Source organism: Heloderma suspectum, chromosome 1 (genome assembly GCF_057233095.1).
Source record: "Heloderma suspectum isolate Gila_16-S chromosome 1, 16-S_ref, whole genome shotgun sequence".
Taxonomy (NCBI): domain Eukaryota; kingdom Metazoa; phylum Chordata; class Lepidosauria; order Squamata; family Helodermatidae; genus Heloderma; species Heloderma suspectum.
In genome coordinates this window covers 320,203,265-320,224,948 of record NC_139458.1, presented here as the reverse complement: position 1 = coordinate 320,224,948, position 21,684 = coordinate 320,203,265, and the positions used below count along the sequence as shown (strand labels likewise).

At 40.4% G+C, this 21,684-nt stretch overlaps 1 protein-coding gene across 3 annotated transcripts in view; it reads right to left on the bottom strand.

Moving 5' to 3' along the window:
- Positions 1-21,684, bottom strand: part of SOBP (sine oculis binding protein homolog) — a 226,740-nt gene that overhangs the window by 15,888 nt on the left and 189,168 nt on the right. For all 3 annotated transcript variants that reach the window (XM_084831334.1, XM_084831342.1, XM_084831325.1), the window contains one exon: positions 3,390-5,341. In XM_084831334.1, coding sequence (XP_084687460.1) covers positions 3,392-5,341 — 1,950 coding nt within the window. In that variant the 3' untranslated portion in view covers positions 3,390-3,391. The remainder of the gene's footprint in view (positions 1-3,389; positions 5,342-21,684) is intronic.

The window sequence follows — 21,684 nt, the reverse complement described above, 5'->3', positions numbered from 1 at the left end:
AGAGGGGAAGCTCCTAACCTCACAGTGATGAGGAAGGCAAGGAAGAGCTGTGTGCTACAAGGTGAAGGAGAGATGAATGCTAGGGAGGCTGGTCAAGAGATGTGGGGTGGGTGTCTCCACAAATGATTTACTGCAAGTTCACTACATTTGGAGTCATTCAGGGCACATGACATTATGGCCATCTCGCAGCCATCCCAGAGATTTTCGCGGAAAATCCAGTTTTTCGGACACTATTTTTAGTCTGATTGTTTTCCTTAATTCAGCTTGTCTGCGCTTCTGTTGTGGTGTGTACCAACCCTCCGCATTTACTTCAGCATTATAGCCCTGCCCAGGGTGTGTCTTTCTATTTCACTTAGTCTGTGCTTGATATTGTCAGGGTGGAAACTGAGCCCATAGAGCCCCAGAGCAGTTCTGATTCTGAGGAAGAACAGCAATCCATGGGAGAGGAGCTCGCTCATCTCTCACAAGCACAGCAGCTGGCAGAGATTCCTCCTGCCAGCATTCCTGGGAGAGATAGTGACCCTGGCAGTGAGAGAGTGCTGGAGGGGGGCTTGCTGGATGCTCGGCGCAGACGCAGGGAGCAGCGACAGATGGTGGGCACCGAAAGGAGGCGCTCCGCTTGTTTGGCGCTAAAACAACGGTCGCGTCCTGAGGACTCAAGGGAAAGAGGGAGGATCTCTCCATAGCCTATAAGCTCAGAGTCTTCCTACGCTTCTCCTTCAAACAGGGACCAACTGCCTTACCTGGAGCTTAGGCTACTCTGCTATCTACCCCAGTGCAGTTCCTTGCTTAGTTGCTAGTGATTAGTATCTGTAAGAGTCATTAAGTAATAAAGGAATAAAGCCTTGGAAAGAATCCTTGTCGTCTGTGTCTTGAGTTGGCTATTGGAGGGGACTATAAGAGGCAGCTAGGGCGCTCCTGACAGATATTATTTAACAGTGATTAGAAGGGTGTGTGTGTGTGTGTGTGTGTGTGTATATATATATATATATATATATATATATATATATGCAGATTGTTTTTGAGATATAAATATATTCAGGCTCGTTGAATAAATCAGTGCCGGGATATTGCAGTTATGTGAAGACTGACAGACGAAGCCAAACTAGAAGAAATGTGGGAGAGTAAGCATAATTGAATACAATGTGTATTACTTCTGAGTAAACATGCATAACATTGTGCTGTACATTTTCCATCCCTCTCTCTTTAAATTAAAAACAGCTGCAAAGCTACCCAGATTAGACTGGGACTGTGACACTGGGTGGAAAGAGGGTTTTGCTTCCTGCCACCATGGCATATTCCTGATCAAAACTGCACCCCCCCAACTGCTTCTTGTCCCCCATTAAGAAAAGCATACATTTGCCTATATGTTTTACCTAATAGAGAAATAGCAGATGTCGTGGTGGTGGTGGGATTTAGATCAAGAAAATGGTGCAAGAGGAAAGGGTTAAGTATCTCCTAGTTGCATGGCCCCAATCTAATTATGTTCCTTCCCCCCAGTGGCTGCTTTTTAAGAAACAGGAGATCTGATCACAGTTCTCTAACATCTCATCTAGTTTTGCCTTCAGTGTGAAGAACTAAAGGGTTTAAGAAGAACAATACATTCTTGGAGAATTGGGTAACTTTTCTAAGCCTTGTGGACAATCATAAACAACAAAGAGACTTAAAGACGAACAAATTTATTCTGGCATAAGATTTCATGGACACACTCTCCATGAAAGCTTATACTAGAATAAATGTGTTAGTCTTTAAGGTGCCACAAGTCTCTGTTGTTTTTGCTGCAACAGACTAATGCAGCTATCCCTTTGGAAATCATAATCAAGAGTTATTAAGACCAGACAAATGTATTCATAGTGAGTATGCACTGACTTGTGATTTCATTGGTAGTATATACTGTTTTGCTTGCTTCGTGGAACTAGATGAGTAGAAGAGGCAGGTTATTTCGTTGTATATTATTTTCACTGTTTACTGTTAGTTAAAAGTCTAATTAAATTCATGATTTTAAAAATGGAAAGGGCATGAGTGGCAGTTGAGTCATGTCCTCACTAATTACTTCACAAATGATACCTTTTATGAGCCCGTATCACTTTAGTAGCCACATCTCAGCCACACTCAGCAATCACAACAAAAACAGATGCACAATCTCTAGGAAATATTGCATTTTCTGAGATACAAAATATTATACTTCTAGGGCTTGGAAACTATGTTATCTGCATAACAGAGATGCTATGTTGTAGGAAGAATGCAGGCTGTTTGCAACCAATATGCAATTGTGTACCTGATTGTGTGGAAAGGCCTTTAAAATAAGTGTGTATATGTGTAGAGGTGTCCCTGACTATGCTTGACAAAAAAAATTTTGGGAAGTGACTTAGTCTAGAAGTACCTGAATTCTGAAGTGAATCAGTATTTCAGATTCAGAAATTGAGACATCTGCTTGAAAAACACAGAGAAACAATTTCTTTTAAACTCAGAAAATTAATTTGTTCCAAATCCAAATTGTACATGTGGCATATGAAGGATTCCTTCAGAATATGTATTAAAGCACTAATATAAAGGTGTAGAGACTGATTATTTGTTTGATAATCCTGTTTCAAAAATAAGGCTCAGCTGTTGTTTTTTAATGGTTATTGTTTTGATGCTGGGTGCTCTAGCCAAAGAACATTAAAAATACATTTGACATCAGTACAATAATGTCCATGGAGCATTTTAAAAAGCAGAGGAAATGGAGAAATGTGGAAGAGATGTGATCCTATTGTACTGGGATGCAACAGCAAGGACTAAAATAGTAAGCAACATATGAACTTGTATGTTCATATACAAGCTCAGACAAAGCTCATGGAAGTGTTTTTTTTAATAAAATTTCAGATCTTTTGCTACCTTAAAACCTATATGTTGGGGGGAAATATGATGAACATTGAAGAAGCGTGCTTTTGGATTTGAGTTCATTAGAAGTGGCAGAATTGCTCCACTTAGACTTTTCCTTAAAAAAAGCCTCAGTGTTGTGGTCATTAAACCCAAAGGTGCTGAATCGCTGTTACCCAAATGGCTTAGCCAAACACATCAGGTCAGTTTCCTGGCCTCAGAAACTGTCATAAGAAAAGATCCACTATTTAGGATATAAGCCACAATACAGTTTTCCCTGCCACAGTTCTAACAGAATATTCCATGAACATAAAGGAATATACACTGCTGATGGATGTAAAACAGACAGATACAAAGATGCTATAGGACAAAGACAAAACATAAATAATGACTTTTGGGGAGTGAATTCATAAACCAGAATCTTTGTCCCCGTTTCACAGATGACCACCTCCATATGTCTTTTACTCCTACCTGAAAACACTGATATTCATTCTACTCACACAGAAGACTGTAGTGATCACACAAACCTTTACTTATTCTGATTTCGAATTCGGAGACACCTCCTTTTCAGTGGTGGCTCCAGATCTTCTGGCCCTGTGCTGAGAATTGGTGTTGAGATAATGCATGGTGCAATAGCAGTCTTTTCCACTGGTTTTGGCACAGGCTGGATGACACAGCCTGCTTTGGGTAGCATCCGCAAAGCATACGCATGGTCCTCATCTGCAGGATTGTTAAGGTTGGGATCTTGCTTGTCTCCCCCAAACAGGGGCTCTTCCCCAGTCTTCTTACCAGACTCTCCTTCCCGGCGGCAGTTCGATGTACAGTTGTTTTCCTTAACAGACTCCAGCTCACTCACTGGCAATTCCTCCAGAGGTTGAGACTTCTTCTGCTCTTGGGGCTGCTCTGAGTTCTTAGAAACCTCTGGCCCCTTTGTGCCATTCACAATGACATTGCACACTGCAGCTGCACTGTTCTCTGGAGTGCCAGAGGCCAGTGTGATCGGACCACAGTGAGCTGGGTCACTACAAGGTAAAGTTTTTGTTTCAGTGGGGCTGCAATTGTTCCTGCAGTCATTGCAGTTCCTTTTATCTGAACTACCAAAAGTCAGATTTACAACACTGCTAGCTTCGTGTTCAACTTTGACTTGAGCATGTAAAGCCCTGTGGATAACATTGTGTAGTCTAGACCTGTGACCTACAGTTAAGTCTATTACACCATCCTGTGGTCCTTGTAGTACTGTAGGAAAACCAAATTTGCTGTTCACTGGACTACTAGGTCTCACAGTCAAATCAACAACTTCATTTTTACTGTGCTCCTGATGCACTTGCGTTTGATTTAACGACTGGCCTGAGCAGCTTGGTGTTGAGTCAGAGGACTTGGAAGGCCCTTGTTTTGAATCTCTGGGGGACACAGAGTTATTTGTTGGCTTTGCCCCAGTTGCATCACTAGATGTACTTGGAATGAAGCTTTCCCCGTTGCTGGAGAAGCCATTTGGGGGCTTGGAATCATTGATGTGAGGAATGGGGATTGGAATGGGGATAGGAACTGGAAGAGGAACAATGACAGGATATGGCACTAACAGGGTTGGGGGTGGCACCAATGGGGCAAGAGATGGCAAGCCAAAGTTCATCATCTGTGGCATGGGCATAGGACCATTTGGCATCATGCTTACAGGGGGAAAGGGAAGACTGGGCAAAGGGACTCCTGGAGGTGGAGGGGGTAGTAAACCTGGGGGGTTTCCAGGCATGGTTGGTGTTGTTGGAGGGTGAATATGGGGAGACAGCATTGGCCTGTGCATAGGGCTTGAGGTGGGGCCCATGTTTCTAGGACCACCTGGTGGTGGACCAATTCCAGGAATCATTGGATTGGATAGAGGGCTGTTTGGATTTGAGGCATGATGAGGTGGCCCTCGAATAAATGGTGGACGAATTTGCTGCAGAATTTGCTGTTCCATGAATATAGGCAAGGGGACTGGCCCACGGTTTGTCATCACCATGGGAGGGCTTCGAGGTGGGACACCAATTGGAGGCACGATGCTAGCAGGTGGCTGAATGGAAACTGGTGGCATATTTGGATTCTCATTGATGGGAATAGGTTTGGGAACAGGCGTTGGGATTTTAGTGACAGAGCAGTTGGCAGTATCAGGCGGAGAGGCAGTGGTAGATGAGGATGGTCCAGGACCTTGAATTTGGCCAGCTGCAGACACTGGGGATGGGGCCTTTCTCCGAGCATCTGCTAGCGGTATATTCCAAGAATCTGGAGTCAGCAGCTGCACCCCAGTGCCTTCTGCTTTATTTTCGACTGGAGGATGTAATGTGCTGCAGAGTCCAGCTGGAAGATTGGCCTGTGTCTCTTTGTAGAATATGTCCATTTTGTACTGATTGAGACATTTTGCACTGCAGAACTGAAGCCTTCTTTCCCCGTCCCCAAAATCCAGATACTCTTTTGTGTGTCTTATGTGCTTACACCAGTCACATACCTACAACACAGTAACAAAATCAAAACAGGTAAGAAAAAAAGTGATTTCCTTTTTATATTGTCATTTGCATTAAAATATATTGTTTCAACTTTCCATTATGGCTTTCTAAACATCTGAATTATCAAAGAAAATTATATTTCATGAAATTTGTATGTTTTGATCCCAAAGTATAATTCACCTAATGGTACATATATATGCTCAGTAAAGTCTTACCTATAACTGCCATTAAAACATTTGATATAGTCTTCATCTACAGTGCTAAGATGCTTTTAGAATATGAAAGCAGAGTACTGTGTGTTGGTTCATGTGTGTGTGTGTGTCTGCATCTGTGCATATATATTTGTGTGTGCACATGCATGTGCACATGTGTGTATCTGTGTGCTCTGCACCCATAAGTTTCTGGAAGAGCACTGTGATTTTAATGGGCTTTCTTTACTTCCCATATTTACAACTGAAGCGTAAAGTAGTATGATAAGAGACTGCACTATCCATCAGGAAGTCCTCTGTTCAAATCTTAACCTCTGCCATGAACTCACTAATAGCCACACCTGTGGATGTTTACTTAGAAGTAAGTCATGCTGCATTCATGTGGAAGATCACAGCCTAGGTGACTTTAAGCAGCCTCAGTGCTTCTCCCCACATCTGCAACATGGGTATAATCATGCTCTTGTAGTTTATAGGATTGCTGTATGGATTGCAAAGAAATGTATGTGAAGCACTCGGAACACTCTAAGGCTGCAATCCTAAACACACTTACTATGGACATTGAACACAGTGGGACTTTTGAGTAAACATGTATAGGATTGTTCTGTAAATCATTATATAAAAGTTAGGATTTTTGATTACATAGTATGTTCACGGTCCAGCATAGCATTAAGAGTGCTTAAGCACAGTGATTTCAGTTTCAATGGGCCCTTAATTCTGTGTTGGATTATGGCTTTCATGTTAGGTACTGCTGTCACATCGATGACAACTTGAATATCTAGCTATGTAAATAAGACCAAGTAACACTTGGAAATGACCCCATGACTCAAGACATGTGAATGCAAATAATCTACAACAAACCACAACACTCTTTGACATTTTAAATTATTTAAATGCAGTAGACAACTAAACTGGAATATTAAATAGTATCCCAAAAGCAAAAGCATCCTACATCATTAGCTTTGTCTTCCAAATAGAAGTAGAAAATAGTAATAAAATCTGGGTGAATTTCAAGTATTCTGAAGCTGTGATATTTCAACAAGCTGGAAAGATTTTCTGAGCTGTTTGCCCACTCTTCTTTACTAGACGCTTTTGTATAACTTCTTGGCAGACAACAATTTATTTAACAATTTTTGAAAAACTAAGACAAAACCTCTTATTATTACAGCCTTACTGTACTAAATGCAACTTATTTTCTGTGCTACTATTGGTGTGGTGACCACACATTGCCAATTTTTAAAACACGTAAATAAGGCTGCAGAACTAATTAAGCTGCGAAAGGTTTTCCCAGTTGTAAGCCACTAGAAACCAAAGTTCAAAAAATAGACATTCTAGGTTTCAGAATCCATTACTTCAGATAAATTATTGTGATTTCATTAACACATTAATTTTGCAACACCAACAGCTCTCACAGATGGTGGAGACATGATCTACAATTCAAATATGACTCTTGTTTGCACAAATGCTTTTCCCTTCATATGGCATTTTAAACAAGAATTAAAATGAGTAATCTTTCCACAGCTATAAACAGATAAACAGATGTCAGAATTTCAGTGTCTTTTTTTTTGACAGATTTTATACACAGAGGCAAACCCCCTCAAATTTTGTCATTTATTCAATTCTCATAAAATTCTGAGGATACTCTTTTTTGTGCTATATATAATCAATGTACTGAGCTTATGAACATGTGAAAGCACTGTCCTATGTACACTTTTGGAATTCAGAACTGGGAATACTTATTTTAAAAACACATACAACAAGATATGATTTAGAAATGATAGCATTAAACAGGTAATTCAGTTTGAATAACCATTGGCCATATAAACAATCTGAACATAACATATGCTGGGCATTTGATTACTCATCTCGTTTAACTCTCAGTTTTCCTTTATCAGAAACAGTGATGACACTTACCCAAAAATAATAATAATTAAGACTGGTAACGATGCAGACAAAACTAAGCACTTCTAATTCAGATTGATATCAGTGGGCATATCACTCAGATATATGTCCTACTGTGTTCAGTGAGGCTTACTCCCATGTAAGTGTGCACAGGATTGTAGTCTCTATCCCTGTGGAGTCAATGGGATTGAAATGTACTTAAATTTGAACATAGGAACATAGAAAGCTGCCTTATACTAAGTCAGACCATTGGCCCATCTAGCCCAGTATTGTCGACACTGACTGGCAGCAGCTCTCCAGGGTTTTAGGCAGGATTCTTTCTTGCCCTACCTGAAGAAGCTGGGAATTGAACCTGGGACCGGGGATCGAACTGCCAACTACAGCCCACTGGCAATATTTGCAACTAACATACCATTTAACATCTATTTTTAGTTCATCGGTTCTTAGTACTTCTGCAACCCCCCAGATATTAGAAGAATTCATTTCTTCTAATAGATATTTCTTCTAAACACAAATGAACAAGGCTACCATTTGGCTATACTAAGTTTGATACACAGGTCATCAAAGAAGAGTGGAAGAGGGAACTGTAACATCCCATTCATGAAAGACAATGGAAGGTTGCCCTTGCCGCTGTGTATTCTGCTTCTCTTGATTTGAAATTGTAACTAAAACAACAGAAATTGTTTTTCCATACCTATTGGACACTGGATCATCTTTTTAGGAAAAACATGTCCACAACTGCCAAGTGTTGTCATTGTGGAATGGATTTTGCATCACTCCCCCATATGATGTGGCTATGTCCTTTGGTGGGTCCTTTCTAGATTTCTACACATTAATTTTGTATTAGAAAAATCGCTGAAATTATTGATGTTCATGTGCTTTTGACTTACATTTCTGTGCTCTAGGATGTATCAGATGGTAAACAAAAGTGGATTTTGAGAGCATTCATGGTAGCAAAAAGACATATACTTCAAAACTAAAAGTCCAAGTCCATACCATCAATTGTTCAATGGGCAGAGGCCCTTACTGCCCTTTCTATATTTGAACATGCAGCTTACTACAGACAGCAGTCTCCAAATAAATATTTGGATATTTGGTCATTACACATATACTGATATGTATGCTTGAGCATCAATAAGAGTGTATTTGAATATGTTCCAGCTTAGTCCCAATTCCCCAACCTCCTTTCCCTATTTGATTTCTATTGTAGATGAGAAAATCTACTAAAAATATTAATAGTAATAATTTTTAAAACAAACTACGTGGCTCAGAATGAGACAGAACATGGGGAGGAGGGTAGCCTGGAAAAAACCAAACATCCTCAAGGCTTTTCAGCCACTGTAGAGCTAGTTTGGAACTATATAAATGTCATTCTGCAATATTACATACTCATTTCCATGATACCCTCTCCAACAAGAGAATTACCCCCAAACCTTTCATAAATCAGAAAAAAACACACTGCATGTTAAGCTCATAGCTACGAACATCTACTTCTTCTTTAATGAGATCACAAGAGGGTGTGTGAGCACACAGTAGGTAAAATTGTTTACAAAGTATATGAAGAATAAACGTGTAAGAACTGGTTTGTATTTTTACTGCCATAACTAGTACCTTAAGCAGCTTAGCTTTGTCAAACACTGGGCCGGATCATGTCTTTTCTAAAATCTCACAAGAAACAGAGAAAAACCTAGATGCCAGCAAAAAGAAGTGAATGTTTTGGGGATAAAGGCTGCTTTCATATGTAGCCCCCCAAAATTTGATAATGAAGGCTTTGTGGAATCTTACTAACCCATCATATCAGTCTGAATTTTTACCATGCATGGCTTTCCCAAATGCTCTTCAAAAAAGAAAGTCTGGTTTTGCCATTCAAGAGCATGTGGGAGCATCAATTTTGTACTTGGGTACACAATATCAAAGTATCTCACACACACACACACACACACACACACACACACTTTGTGCCAGGTCCTAAACATGTATAAATCAAGGCTTTTCACTTCAAATTATTCATGTGTATTGCTGTTGGCATGGCCAGTGCCCCCTCTACTCCTCCCATGGGCTCACCTCTGTCATAACCAGGGCTGGCCCTACTGCAGGCAGAATGCTGAAGGGTAGGAAGTGGTGCCAAGGTGCTGGATGACAGACCTGTGTTTGCTACATGGCCTGTCCTGAGCTCCCTAAACTAGCCTGCTGCCCTCAGGTACAGCAGAGGACACTGTCCCATTGTCAGTGTTGAAGTAAGATTCAATTGCCAGTCTGGTCAAATTTAAACCCGGTTGTGGGGAGAGGTGCCATCTTGTGCTTCACCTCAAGCAGCAAAATGTCTTGGGCCAGTCCCAGCCATGACATCTAGTTCCCAGCAAGCCTGGAAGTCAGCAATATACTCCAGAATTTTTGATGTAGTTGAGGGGGGTGGGGGGAGGGTAGAGAGAAATTGGTTCATGAAAATATTTCTGAAGAAAACTGATTGGTTTCACTAATCCACTAAGTACCAAGGATTCCCTTGCCCTGCCCCAGGCCTGCTCAAAAGTAGTGATGACAGGCTGACCAACTTTGGAGCCTGATTGCAAACGGCAAACCACATCTACATTTACAAAACAGGGTAAAATAGTTTTAAAGCATGGCTCCAAATGTGTCCTACTTCTGTTTACTCAGATATATGTCCCAATATGCCCAAAGGAGCTTACTCCCAAGTAAGTGCTGTTTTTAATATTTTTTCTATAGTTGTTTTTTCTGCATTTTAATGTATTGTCTCAATCAATTTTAACTGCGTCTGTAAGCCACCTTGAGTGCCATTTTTTGGTAGAACGATGGGGTACAAATAAAATAAATAAATAAATAAATGAGCAATCCTATGGCCACTAGTCAGCAGCTAGATATGTGGGTTTCTGGGATATGTGGGCTTCCAGGAACTGACCTTGGAGCCCACACTCCGAGGTCAGTTCCCAGAGAACCGACCTTCACCCCTTCCCGCACTGCCTTGCAGGCAGCTCGGAATGGCCCTGTACTCTGCGCTCGGAAATGCAGGGCGGCTGAAGCATGGTGAGGACAATCCCCTCCGTGCTTCTCCTGCCCTGCATTGGATAGGCGGTCACCTTCAAGTTTGGTGGCTGCTGCCTATCTCCATAGGATTGCGCCCTAAATAAATAATTAATAAGTGTGCATAGGATTGCCTAAAGCTGAAATTCTATACTTCCCTGGAATTCCCACTGAACTCAGTGGGGCAGACTTCTGAGTAAACATGCATAGGATTGCACTATAAATTCAGCTGATGATATCTTCTCTAGTGATTTTATTTTATTGGTTCAAACATTTATTAAAATGTTTAGTGCTTTGTGTCTGCATTGATATGCTTCTCTGCTAAGGTCTCTCATGTCACCTTAAGGTAAGAAAACATTTTCTATGCTCCTGTCTAGAAATCCTTCTTACAAATCATGTCATAATTTTTAATAATTCATTGAGATAAAAGAAATGCTCATTTTGATCTCCTTCACTCTCATATTGACCACTCTACTATTCAGTATATTTTATCATTAGATAAAATTAATTAAAGATATTGAGGGTAACTGCAATAAATCAGTTTCCAAGAACATCTCAGATGAACTAAATATCTACTCATTATCCAATTGATTTTATTCAACACTGTGAAGTCACACATAACTAGTGCTCTCCATCTCTCTCTCTCATATTATGCCGGAGACGCATCACACAGTCCCTTCACACAGAGTAAAAATTACTGGAGTAGAAATAATGTCACTTAATAATTAATGAATCAGTTCTGTCTTACAGGATTGATAATTTAAGATGAGGTCAATGAATTTACGATACAAATGGCTATATACCAGAGGTAATAAAATGGAGCAAAATCATTCATTTTACTTCAAACTAATATCATGCTCAGAGTAATTACAGATTTCTCCAATGAGCTCATTCTGATTACTTAAGATGTGACAGATAGACCATATATATCTTTCAGTTCAATAAGACAACATTTTTTTCTATCTCTAAAATATACAGTAGGTGACATATTTTAAGAAATGATGGGTAGATTCTGCTGGTAGTGTTCCCCCCCGCCCGCTCCCCGCCTACCCCCAGTATGAAATATTAGCATATTTTGTATCTTTTTATGGCATATATTTTACATTTATTGTATAAGTGCTACACATAATAATTTTTATAATCTGAAATTAAGTCTGCAATCCCAAACACACTTACTAGGAAGTAAGCCCCATTGAGCATAATGTGGCTATGATGCATGTGATGTACATAGGATTGCACAGTACATCACGATCACATATGACTCGCTCAATGTAGTCCCATCAGGATGGTCTGTTACTTTCAGTCAAGGAGATACCCTTGAGATTAGTTGTAGCAAGTCCAAACCAATAGTATCAGATCATGCTCCTACCAAAACTCATGGGTATTTTTGCCATTACTAAATATAGCCCTTTTTACAGATTGCAGGACTTTCTGTAGTATTTTTAACACTAGTGAAATCTGCATTAAATGATGGGGGAAAATGTGTCAGGAAATGGGGCCCTATAAGATGGACTGTAGCTGAGTAGGTGAGCAAGTGCCACCCCAAACTTCCCATCCCAGCTGGCTTTGCCACACCTTTCTTTACCTTAGGGCACAATCCTATGGGGATAGGCGGCCGCCTCCGAACTCAGAAGCGACCGCCTATCCAATGCAGGGAAGGAGAAGCATGGAGGGGATCTTTTCCTCCACTCTTCTCCTGCCCTGCATTTGCGGCTAGACAGCCAATTTCAGCTGTCTAGCTGCAGGACGGCGGAGTAGGGGAGGAGGCTGCCGGACGACACGTAGGATGTGTTGTACCGGCATTTCTGCCTTTCCCGCCCCAGAACGCCCCCCGGAACGCCCCATTTAGGCTGCTTTACTCCTCTTCTGAGCACGGAGTGTGGGGCTGTTCCACGCTGCTTGTGAGGCAGCGCGGAAGGGAGGAAAGGTCAGTTGGAGCGTGGCCTCCGAGGTCGGTTCCCAGAAAACCACATATCCTATGGCCATCTAGCTGCTGACTAGCGGCCATAGGATTTCTCCCTCCACCACTGCTCTCCACCCTCTCTAAGGGCTTCTTCACACAGAGCTATTATCCTGCTATTGAGAATGGTTACTAACAGAAGTTTGTGGGTCCTTTAGATGATGGCATCAACCTCCAGGGTGTCTCCCACACTAAATGACCTATGTCCCAGCACATGTGTTTGGTCATGTGCAAAAATTAAGTTTGTTCAATTAACTTTTGGCAACTTTGTAAAGATGCTATAAACCTATATCAATAGGTTGGATGCAAGCTGAAGCAATCGTATAACTGGTTTAGTCTGCACCACTGAAACTATGTTATTTATTTTATTTTATTTATCTATTTATTACATTTCTAGTTTCTAACATCTACATGAAACTGCTAGGCAAGTTTGTCCAGAAGGATGGAGTGAAGTGTCCTTCATATGCAGATGTCAGCCAACTCTAATTTTACTTTTCATCAAGTGCAGGTGAGGCAGTGACTAAACTGGTGCTTAAACTTGGCTAAAATGGGCTGGCTGAGGGCCAAGAAACTGAGACTCAATCCAGACCAGATACAGGTTCTGTTAGTACATGGTTCATCTGTCCAGTGAAGTAGCATTCGACCAGCCCTAAATGGGGTTGCACTGCCCCAGGAGGCGCATATTTGTTGTCTGGGGATGCTCATAGATCCAGCTCTGTTACTTGAGGCACAAGTGGCTTCAGTGGCACGAAGTGTCTTTTACCAGCTACGACCCTACCTGGATAGAGGTAGCCTGACTACAGATATCCATGCACTGGTAACCTCCCGCCTGTATTACTACAATGCACTATATGTGGGCTACCTCTGAAGATGGTCCAGAAACTTCAGACAGTGCAGAATAGAGCAGGGAGGTTGCTTACTGGGACTGGCCGTTTTGAATATATTACTACAAGCTGTGTCAACTGCACTGATTACCAGTCAGCTTTGGCTCAGAGACCCATCAAAAATTTAAAATGAAGGATGGAGAGGTGAAAATCACCTCCGTTGCTCCTCCAGCCCTGCCAGAAGCAGCTCAGCAAGGCATAGAAATCTTAGCAACCTGGATAGCAACCTGACAGGGTTGCACCCTAAATAAATGTAATGTGTATATTATTGTGCATGGCAAATGCGTGTTTGTCTCCTTCTGTACAAAGACAGAGAGAAATGCTACAATTGAGCGCACACATGATGCTTGCATGTATCATACTTAACAAAAGACACATTTCTGTTCATGCAGTTCCCTTAGAATAAAGTCATTAGAGGTAATCTATTGCTAGGTTTTTCATAATAAAGCTCACTAAAGAATTTTAATTACATTTTGTTTGTACTTCTTCAAAAAATAAAGGGGGTTTAAAAAAAAGGGCCAGGCCACTACATAATGCACTTATACATCATAATCTGAAACTTGAATGAGATACAAGAACATGCAGTTGTGGCACAACACCCCTAAAAAGATTACATTTACCTTACATTTCATGTCGAATTTTAAAGCACAGAACAAAACGTTTCCTTTTGCAGATATGGAACACTATACATGCTACTCAGAAGTCCTATTGAGTTCAATGGGACTTATTCCTAGGTATGGGTTTGCAGCCTTAGGGCGCAATCCTATGCATGTTTAGACAGAGAAAAGGCCTACAACTCCCAGCATTCGTCAATGATGGGAGTTGTAGGCCTTTTCTCTGTCTAAGCATGCATAGGATTGAGCCCTTAATGTATGTATAAGATAGTTGCTGGATGCCAATGAGCTACTTAGAGGTTCAGTGACTTGATATTATTCAATTTATTTGTAATATTTCCAGACTTTTAGGAAAACAAAGGCTCAGCATAAATTATTTGTTCCTGATATGGGGAAAACCAACAAAGCCAGAGCTGTGAAATTCAAACCTCTCTTGTATTTCTTCAGTACAGAAAAAATAATATGCATATTGGCAGTGAGGCATTCATGTTTAGGTAAACAAAATGAAAAAAAATATATATTTGGGTTACCCATGAATGATTCAGTATATACATCTTGCTAATGTAAAAATGGATGGTTATATAGTCCTGGGCACTGGGTAATTCATTCTGTAATCAGCTTTCAAGATGGGATTCATGTTATGGTATATCTCACTAATCAATTTTAAACAATAATCTAAATAATAGTATGAAAAGATGCTTCATTAAATCATTAGGATTTTATTTCCAAGTACAATGTTTAAGATCTGGGTGTTAATCTCCAATCCAGAGAAAATTAGTCATGTGCAAATCACTTTACAATCAACACAAATTAAGTTAGCTAAATTGTTAGCTGCTAAATTGTTAGCTGCTAGTGGAGCCTTTTTATGATCCAAACCTCAGTTTTCAAAATTTGTAGTTCATCCCAATTAATTGTGTGTGACCTTACCATGCCATCTGGCCTTATTTCAATATAGTCCTGTGTAAAAGGGCATCACCACCTGTCCCACTTTGCTTAATACGTGATTATTCAAAGTTTCCTCAGGCTTTCATATAATCATTGATGTCATATGTACAGCATTTGTCTAGAAAACATCTGTTCTATCTGGGTCCCATTCCCTATTTGGGATGTCATTGTAAATCACATTATATATATCGATTTGGCCTTTTCTCCCATATAGTATGTACCTCTGCTGATGATTCTGATTTGAATTTTTTTTTAACTAAGCACTAACATTTTAGCATATTTTCTCAGACAAATGTATAAAGACATGAAAATATAGTTTCTTCCACATTCTGTTGCTGTTTAAACAGCTACACACACACACACACACACACACATACTTGGAGATGCACTACGTGGAAATGTCAAAAAGGACATCTGTTCTGCTCAGGTTTGCCATGTGGAATGGAAAACAGCAGGGAGGAAGAAGCAATGGTGAACAGGCTCCAAGAGACAACAGCAAATATCAGTGAAGGGGGCTAACAGTAACGATCAGCACATTCTGCCAACATTTCACTGCTTCATGGTCACTCTTTTGCGATTTTAAAAATTCTTTTTCAGAACATCTATTTTATAAGAAATGTAATGGATTGACACAGACATGGAGAACCAAGCCTTTTACCATCACAACACAGATATATTAGAGACCACGAGCATATCTATACAAAAGATGAACTGTGCATAACAACAGCACAAACTATGCATAACACAGAGTTCCATGTCTTATTTATCTGTTGTTGTTGTTGTTGCTGTTGTTTTTTTTTTAATCCAAAGTAGCATGGAGCAGGCTGTATCTGAGCAAAAGAAAGGCAGGCTGCTTAACCCTTGGCGGGGAGGTCCTTTTTCAAGTCAAAATTACCTTTCCCAAGCTGATTTTCATCTGTGGGGGCAAAGATAAAGGTTAAGCTACCTTTCCTCATCCACACCCTTCTTCTGCTTAGATGCATCATAATCTGAAACTTGAATGAGACAGAATATCAGCAATGAGAAAGAGAGAGAGAGAGAGAGAGAGAGAGAGAGAAAGGAAGGAAGGAAGGAAGGAAGAAAGAAAGAAAGAAAGAAAGAAAGAAAGAAAGAAAGAAAGAAAGAAAGAAAGAAAGAAAGATCTCACTCTGTTGTGGCACAACACTCCTTAACAAGATTAATTTACCTTACTGGGGCATGTCCAATTTTAAATGGGACAACAATTAGAACCTCCACAGATGGAAGTTATCTTTCAACGTGGGAAGGGCCAGGAGGAGCTAAACATGTTATCCCACAGCCCCTTGTGGGTGGTAAATATGTGGCCCCACAGCCTCTTGTGCTTGCATTGCTCGTTTATGTGAATACCACCTGCACAGGACTAGTAATTCCAGAGAACTGTAGGTGAGTGGGACTAAGATCACTAACAGAAGATCCTCATTGTCTCACCAAACTACAATTCCCAGGTTGAAACAGGGCAAACTAATAGGATTCATGTCTAGAGGTCAGGTTGCAGGTCCAGCTCCAGGTTTCTGAGGGCCTTTGGGCAAGAGACCCACAATGGGCCCCTCCCTCAGTGATTCTTCCTTCTCACCACCATTATCACCAGCTGCTGTTGCTCCTCATCCTCTTTGCCATCATTGCTACCACTTGCTTGCTTGATAGGCAGAGACAGCCAGTAAGCACGTAGGCAACAACATCTGCTGCTCTTCCTTCTCACCATCATGTTGTCTGGACCAGAGTGAGAGGCAAGGGAACAATGCAAGTTCCAGTGGTGAAGAGGAGCTCTTATCAGTGGGCCCCTGCTAGGGGGTGGGCCCTTGACAGGTGCCCAATCATACTTACCCATGATGCTGAACCTGGGTCTAGGTTAAGAAGCCTGACCAAGGTAAGAAGGCAGTTGACCATGTCAGAAAAAAGAAGCTTGGCCCAAGTGATGTAGTTCTACTGCTAAAGTTTGGCAGGTCTGGGCCTCCACACTGCCTGGTAGGAGATTGTCCATTATACAGGAAGTGATACATGGCAGGAATTTATTAGAAACTCACAGCAAAGGCTTACTTTGTTTCTCACACAGTAAGAAATGCTTTTCATTCATTCATTCCATTTCAAAGCAACTGCAAGTTTTTTTATGAATCATTGCCGACGTCATTTATGAGCAGCAAATTATATCATGTTCAAAGCCATTAGGTTTTCCTGCTTTCAGGAGGGTGAGAGGGATGATGTAAAACAATGAAGTAACAGATTAGCTCTGTTGTCGTGGAAATCCAAACCCACATGGAACCATTCCACTGGTCTGAAATTCCCATAAATATGTGGGGTATCACCACAGTGCCTTGTATTCTTTGGGACCATGCAAATCAGGTGACCAAAGATAGTCTGCAAGAGACTAACACTCTCTCAGACCATCTTTTCTGCAAGGAACTCTGTAAAATACCCTAAACCCAAGATTCTACTCAAATAGGTAAAATGTATCTACCTTATTTAGATAGACTTTTTTACTGTACAGAGTGGCCCAAAAGTAGGTATACAGTTGTTTAGAATGTTGATGGGAGGGGGAGAGAATGTGTGAGTAGAAGATGTGTGGGTGGAGTCAGAATGACAGTTGGGAAGAGTGAGTGACAGGGAGTGAAATTTAAATCAATTAAGTGTAGAGAGTGAGGGGAGTGAGGCTCTTAAGTAGGTATACAGTTGTTTAGTTGTTTAGTTATTTTTTTTACTGATATTGTGAATGATGGCAGCGAACTTGAGTCAAGAACAAAGAAAGTGGATTCTAAAGCAGTACTGGAAGACTGAAAATTCTCTCCCCCTCCCATCAACCTTCTAAACAACCGTATACCGACTTTTGGGCCACTCTGTATTTATTTAAAAGTTTGTATGTGATTTGTTGCCTTCATTTTTCCTCTTTTATTTATGTTGTGTCAAAATCCTCTTTCCTGGATAAAATGTCTTTATATGCATTAACAGTTAGCTTCATTTTTTTTTAAGGGTATTTCTCTGGGATGTCTTGCTGAAATTTCCCCCATGTGCTAAAGTGAACAAGTGTTAAGCTACCCCTTGTGTTCTAAGGTTATTTTCACAAGGTTCTGTTAATTTCTGTGTCTTTTGGGCTTTGGGGAAGAAAATCTAAAGCTCTCTTCTTTTTATTAATTCTAAAGCTGGGCAGGAGGGAAGGTCCTTGTCAGTAGCACCCCCGCCCCTCCCCGCAAACAGCCAGACAGCCTAAGGTTTTTTCAGGCTAAGTTCAGCCTGTACTGACAGCCTATCATAATTCTTTTTTTGGGAACCCTTATGGAAGCAGGACTCAGCCAGTAGGGAAGGCCTCCTCACCCATTCTGTCACAGAAGTACTTAAACCAGATACCTCACAGAAATTCAGTATGAGTGGGAACCGATAAAGAACTGGAGACTTCATCATGATCTATGTGACATGAAGCAAAGTAGAACCATATCAGAGATGGTACTAAAGACTGGAGACAGCATAGGAATCAAGCAACAGGAGTCATTCAACGCACTACAACACAGGTTCAGGCTGTTTAAAAAGGTCTAGAACTAGTGCAACAAAAAATACCTTAGGTCTGAGAGCAGAACCTGGAATGACAGGTGTGCATGATCTCAGAAGGTGTTTTAGTAGGGGCCAAGACCAAAAAAGGAATGATTTTGAAGAAGGATGGTTATAATCTCTTGATTATCTTCCTCCTCTTCGATTTATTAGTAGTTTCAGGGTTGGAGATATTCAAGGACATATGGTCCCAATCACACTAGTTAGGCCTTAAAGCATTTGGTGGCAGACAGGCTTGGCCTTTGTAGTCAGATCTGAGCTTCTGAAAGATGATCCAGCTCTGAGATCAGGACCTGCTTTAAGGGGGGGCTGATGCCAGTTTGGCAACTTTCAATGAGGAGTTACCCCACTCATCCCTCAAAGCCCATTCCCAAAGAGAATTTGAATGAATGAGCAATTCCTGAGAGCTTGCTTTGTGAGCTTTTGGCAATGAATACAGTAATCTATGCTGTGCTCTTCCCCTAAACAAATTAAAAAATGATTGCACCATTCAAAGAAGGGACTTTATCTACACAGCTGCAGCACTTTTTAAATATGATCTGCTTCACTACAGGTATAAGAGCCATAAAGAAGGGAAAATTCCTCTGCTCTAAAAATACCACAAAAGAATAAAGGATTTTATCTGTCATTATATGTGTGGACTTCTACCTATGCAACAGGACTTTCCTTTACTGTCCCCTCACCTAACAACCCCCTGTACTGCCTAAAATCAGCTTTGGAAGGAGGGTGAATCCATTCTGGTATCTGATGTTGTTCTGTTGGCAGACACTACTGGATGCAACCCAAAGTCCTTAACTACATGGGGGGAAATGCACAAAAAGTTGGACCAATTCTGAGACAAGTTTAGGAGAAAGTCAGAAGATAATTTGGTAAAAAGACTGCCGTCCCAACCCTCAGGGCATTCACAGAAGAGCCAATCCTCTCTACCAAAGGAGGTGGTGCCAGGTCCCTGACAGGAATTTAGGGAAGTTCCAAAGATGCTTTGTACAGGCACAGAACCGAATTGTAAGACTGCATAGAGCCCATGAAGACAGCTGATTTGATCTTAAAGTTTGCTATGATTGGTATGATTTGGTCCAAAATGATGTGGTTTAACTTTACAAAAAATGAATGGAAGTCTTTGGGAACTAGGTCCTACGAAATAGTAAACCTGTACAAATTTGTTGCTATGTAAAAACAGAAATGAAGTACAAGAGCAAACTTGGCGAGAGTTAAAGCTGCAGCTGCTAAAGGGCAACAACTCTGATCGTTGTTCTGTGATGTGGACACCTGCCCCAAAGCCTTTAATTTATTTCACATGGGCTCAGTTTGAGGCCAGAAGTGTCCCTATTAAAATCAGCAGGAGGTTGCCATGGAGTTCAGAGAGTTAGGGCTTTGTGCAATATGTGTTACTACTTTATTCAGACCTTCATATTTCCCATAATGAAATGAATGAGGAACTAGAAACAACAGATAAATTGCAAAGGTGTAATTCTTGGCATTTTTGAAGTAGACTATACAGCTTTTTGAAGTTGGTGGTTTTGCTTTCATAATCTCCAAGCTATATGCACCAGCAGGAAACTATTGTTTCTTCATAGAAAGCCTTGAACTTGCATTCTCAAATTGCTGGTCCTTTAACAACCTTTTATAATACCATAGTAAGGACCATTTTTGAATTCTCCTGGTTCTGGCTTAGATCATTAAGGAAATAAAAGGTGAAAAAGCTAATGTGGGGCAAACATTTGCAAGGAGTGGAGCAGAGTTCTCCTATCATGGGTGGTTTCATGTGGGAAGCTGTAGTAAAAAAAAAAATACACAACAGTGTTACCTACAGAAATGTAATGCTCTCATAGCTGGATTTATGATGCGGTGGGATGTATTGTGACTACAAGAACATTTTGAAAATTTCAAATATCATCAAGTTCTGACTTTGAATGTTGGTTATGAAATTTTACCTTAAAGTTCACGTGGTTTTTATTTTTTTGTTGGCACTGCTACTTGGCAGGAGTCAAATACATAGCCGTTTCATCTTAAATATGAAGTAAAATTACAAATCAGTTGTCAAGTACTGTCACTTATTAACAGCACAATCCTGTGCATATTTGCTTAGAAGTAAGCCTCACTGAGTATAACAGGACTTACTCCCAGGGAAGCATGTATAGGATTTCAGCCTAAATCTGACTGGATGTTATACAGGATATTATTGCATACTAAATTTTAATTGCATGCTAATTATGAAACATGATGAAATATTAAATATGTAAGTTATAAAAAATACTGTTGATTGCTAAATACCATGGCATATCAGCTATCAAAGTGTTGGATGAGGACTAGGAACTGATGTTCAAATCTCTGTTTAGCCATGAGGCTTGCTGGGTGACCTTGGGCCAGCCACAGCCCTTCAGCCTGAGGGACCCACAGGGTTTTTGTGAGGAAAAACTAGATAAATATTACAGTATGGTACTTTCCTTCCTTTCACATTTACCCAATGGCTGAATAACATACTTGCTATCATTTCCTCAAAAAGCCTTTCTCTGGTTATATTGGTTTATTTCATGATAGAAAGGACCAACATGGCTTCCTAAAAAACATAATAGCAAAAAACCAAACAAACATGTATGTGTTTTTCTAACCTATTATCTTTTTATGCCTGAATTTAAACACACACACCACCTTTTGCATTATATTTCTATAGCTCACAAGATGGCTGGCTTGAATATGAATATAATAATGAGATGGTTAGATGGGTACACTAATTTTTGTTTGTTTGTTTTTGCTTAGACTAATATGCTTTCAGCCCTAGGCTTTGCTCCAGGCCAATGCTACTTCTACTGAACAAAAATTACCAATGAAAACCTATTAAATAAATCAAATGTAAAAGTTGCATTTCCTGTGAGGAGGAAATAATGTTTTATTACAAGCTCAACATACCTTTCTAGAGGTAGTTAGGGCCTTAACTGGAAACATAAGCTACGATCTTAATAAATCATCTTGATTTAACAATAACATATGAAAAGATTGTTCTCACATCACTTTTCAGCTACTTTGGATTTACACCAAAGACTGTAGAACTTCTCCTGCTATTCAGAGTTACCAGACAATGGAATCAGTGCTGGAAATATAAAATCTGCTGTCAATGATGCTGAGGTGTTCCACTAGATGTTTCACTAAACATGTGGCTGCCTACCACCAAAAACAATGGCTGTGTGTTTAGCTCTCCTACCTCCTCTATAACATCTAAGAGACCTTGCCCACATCCTG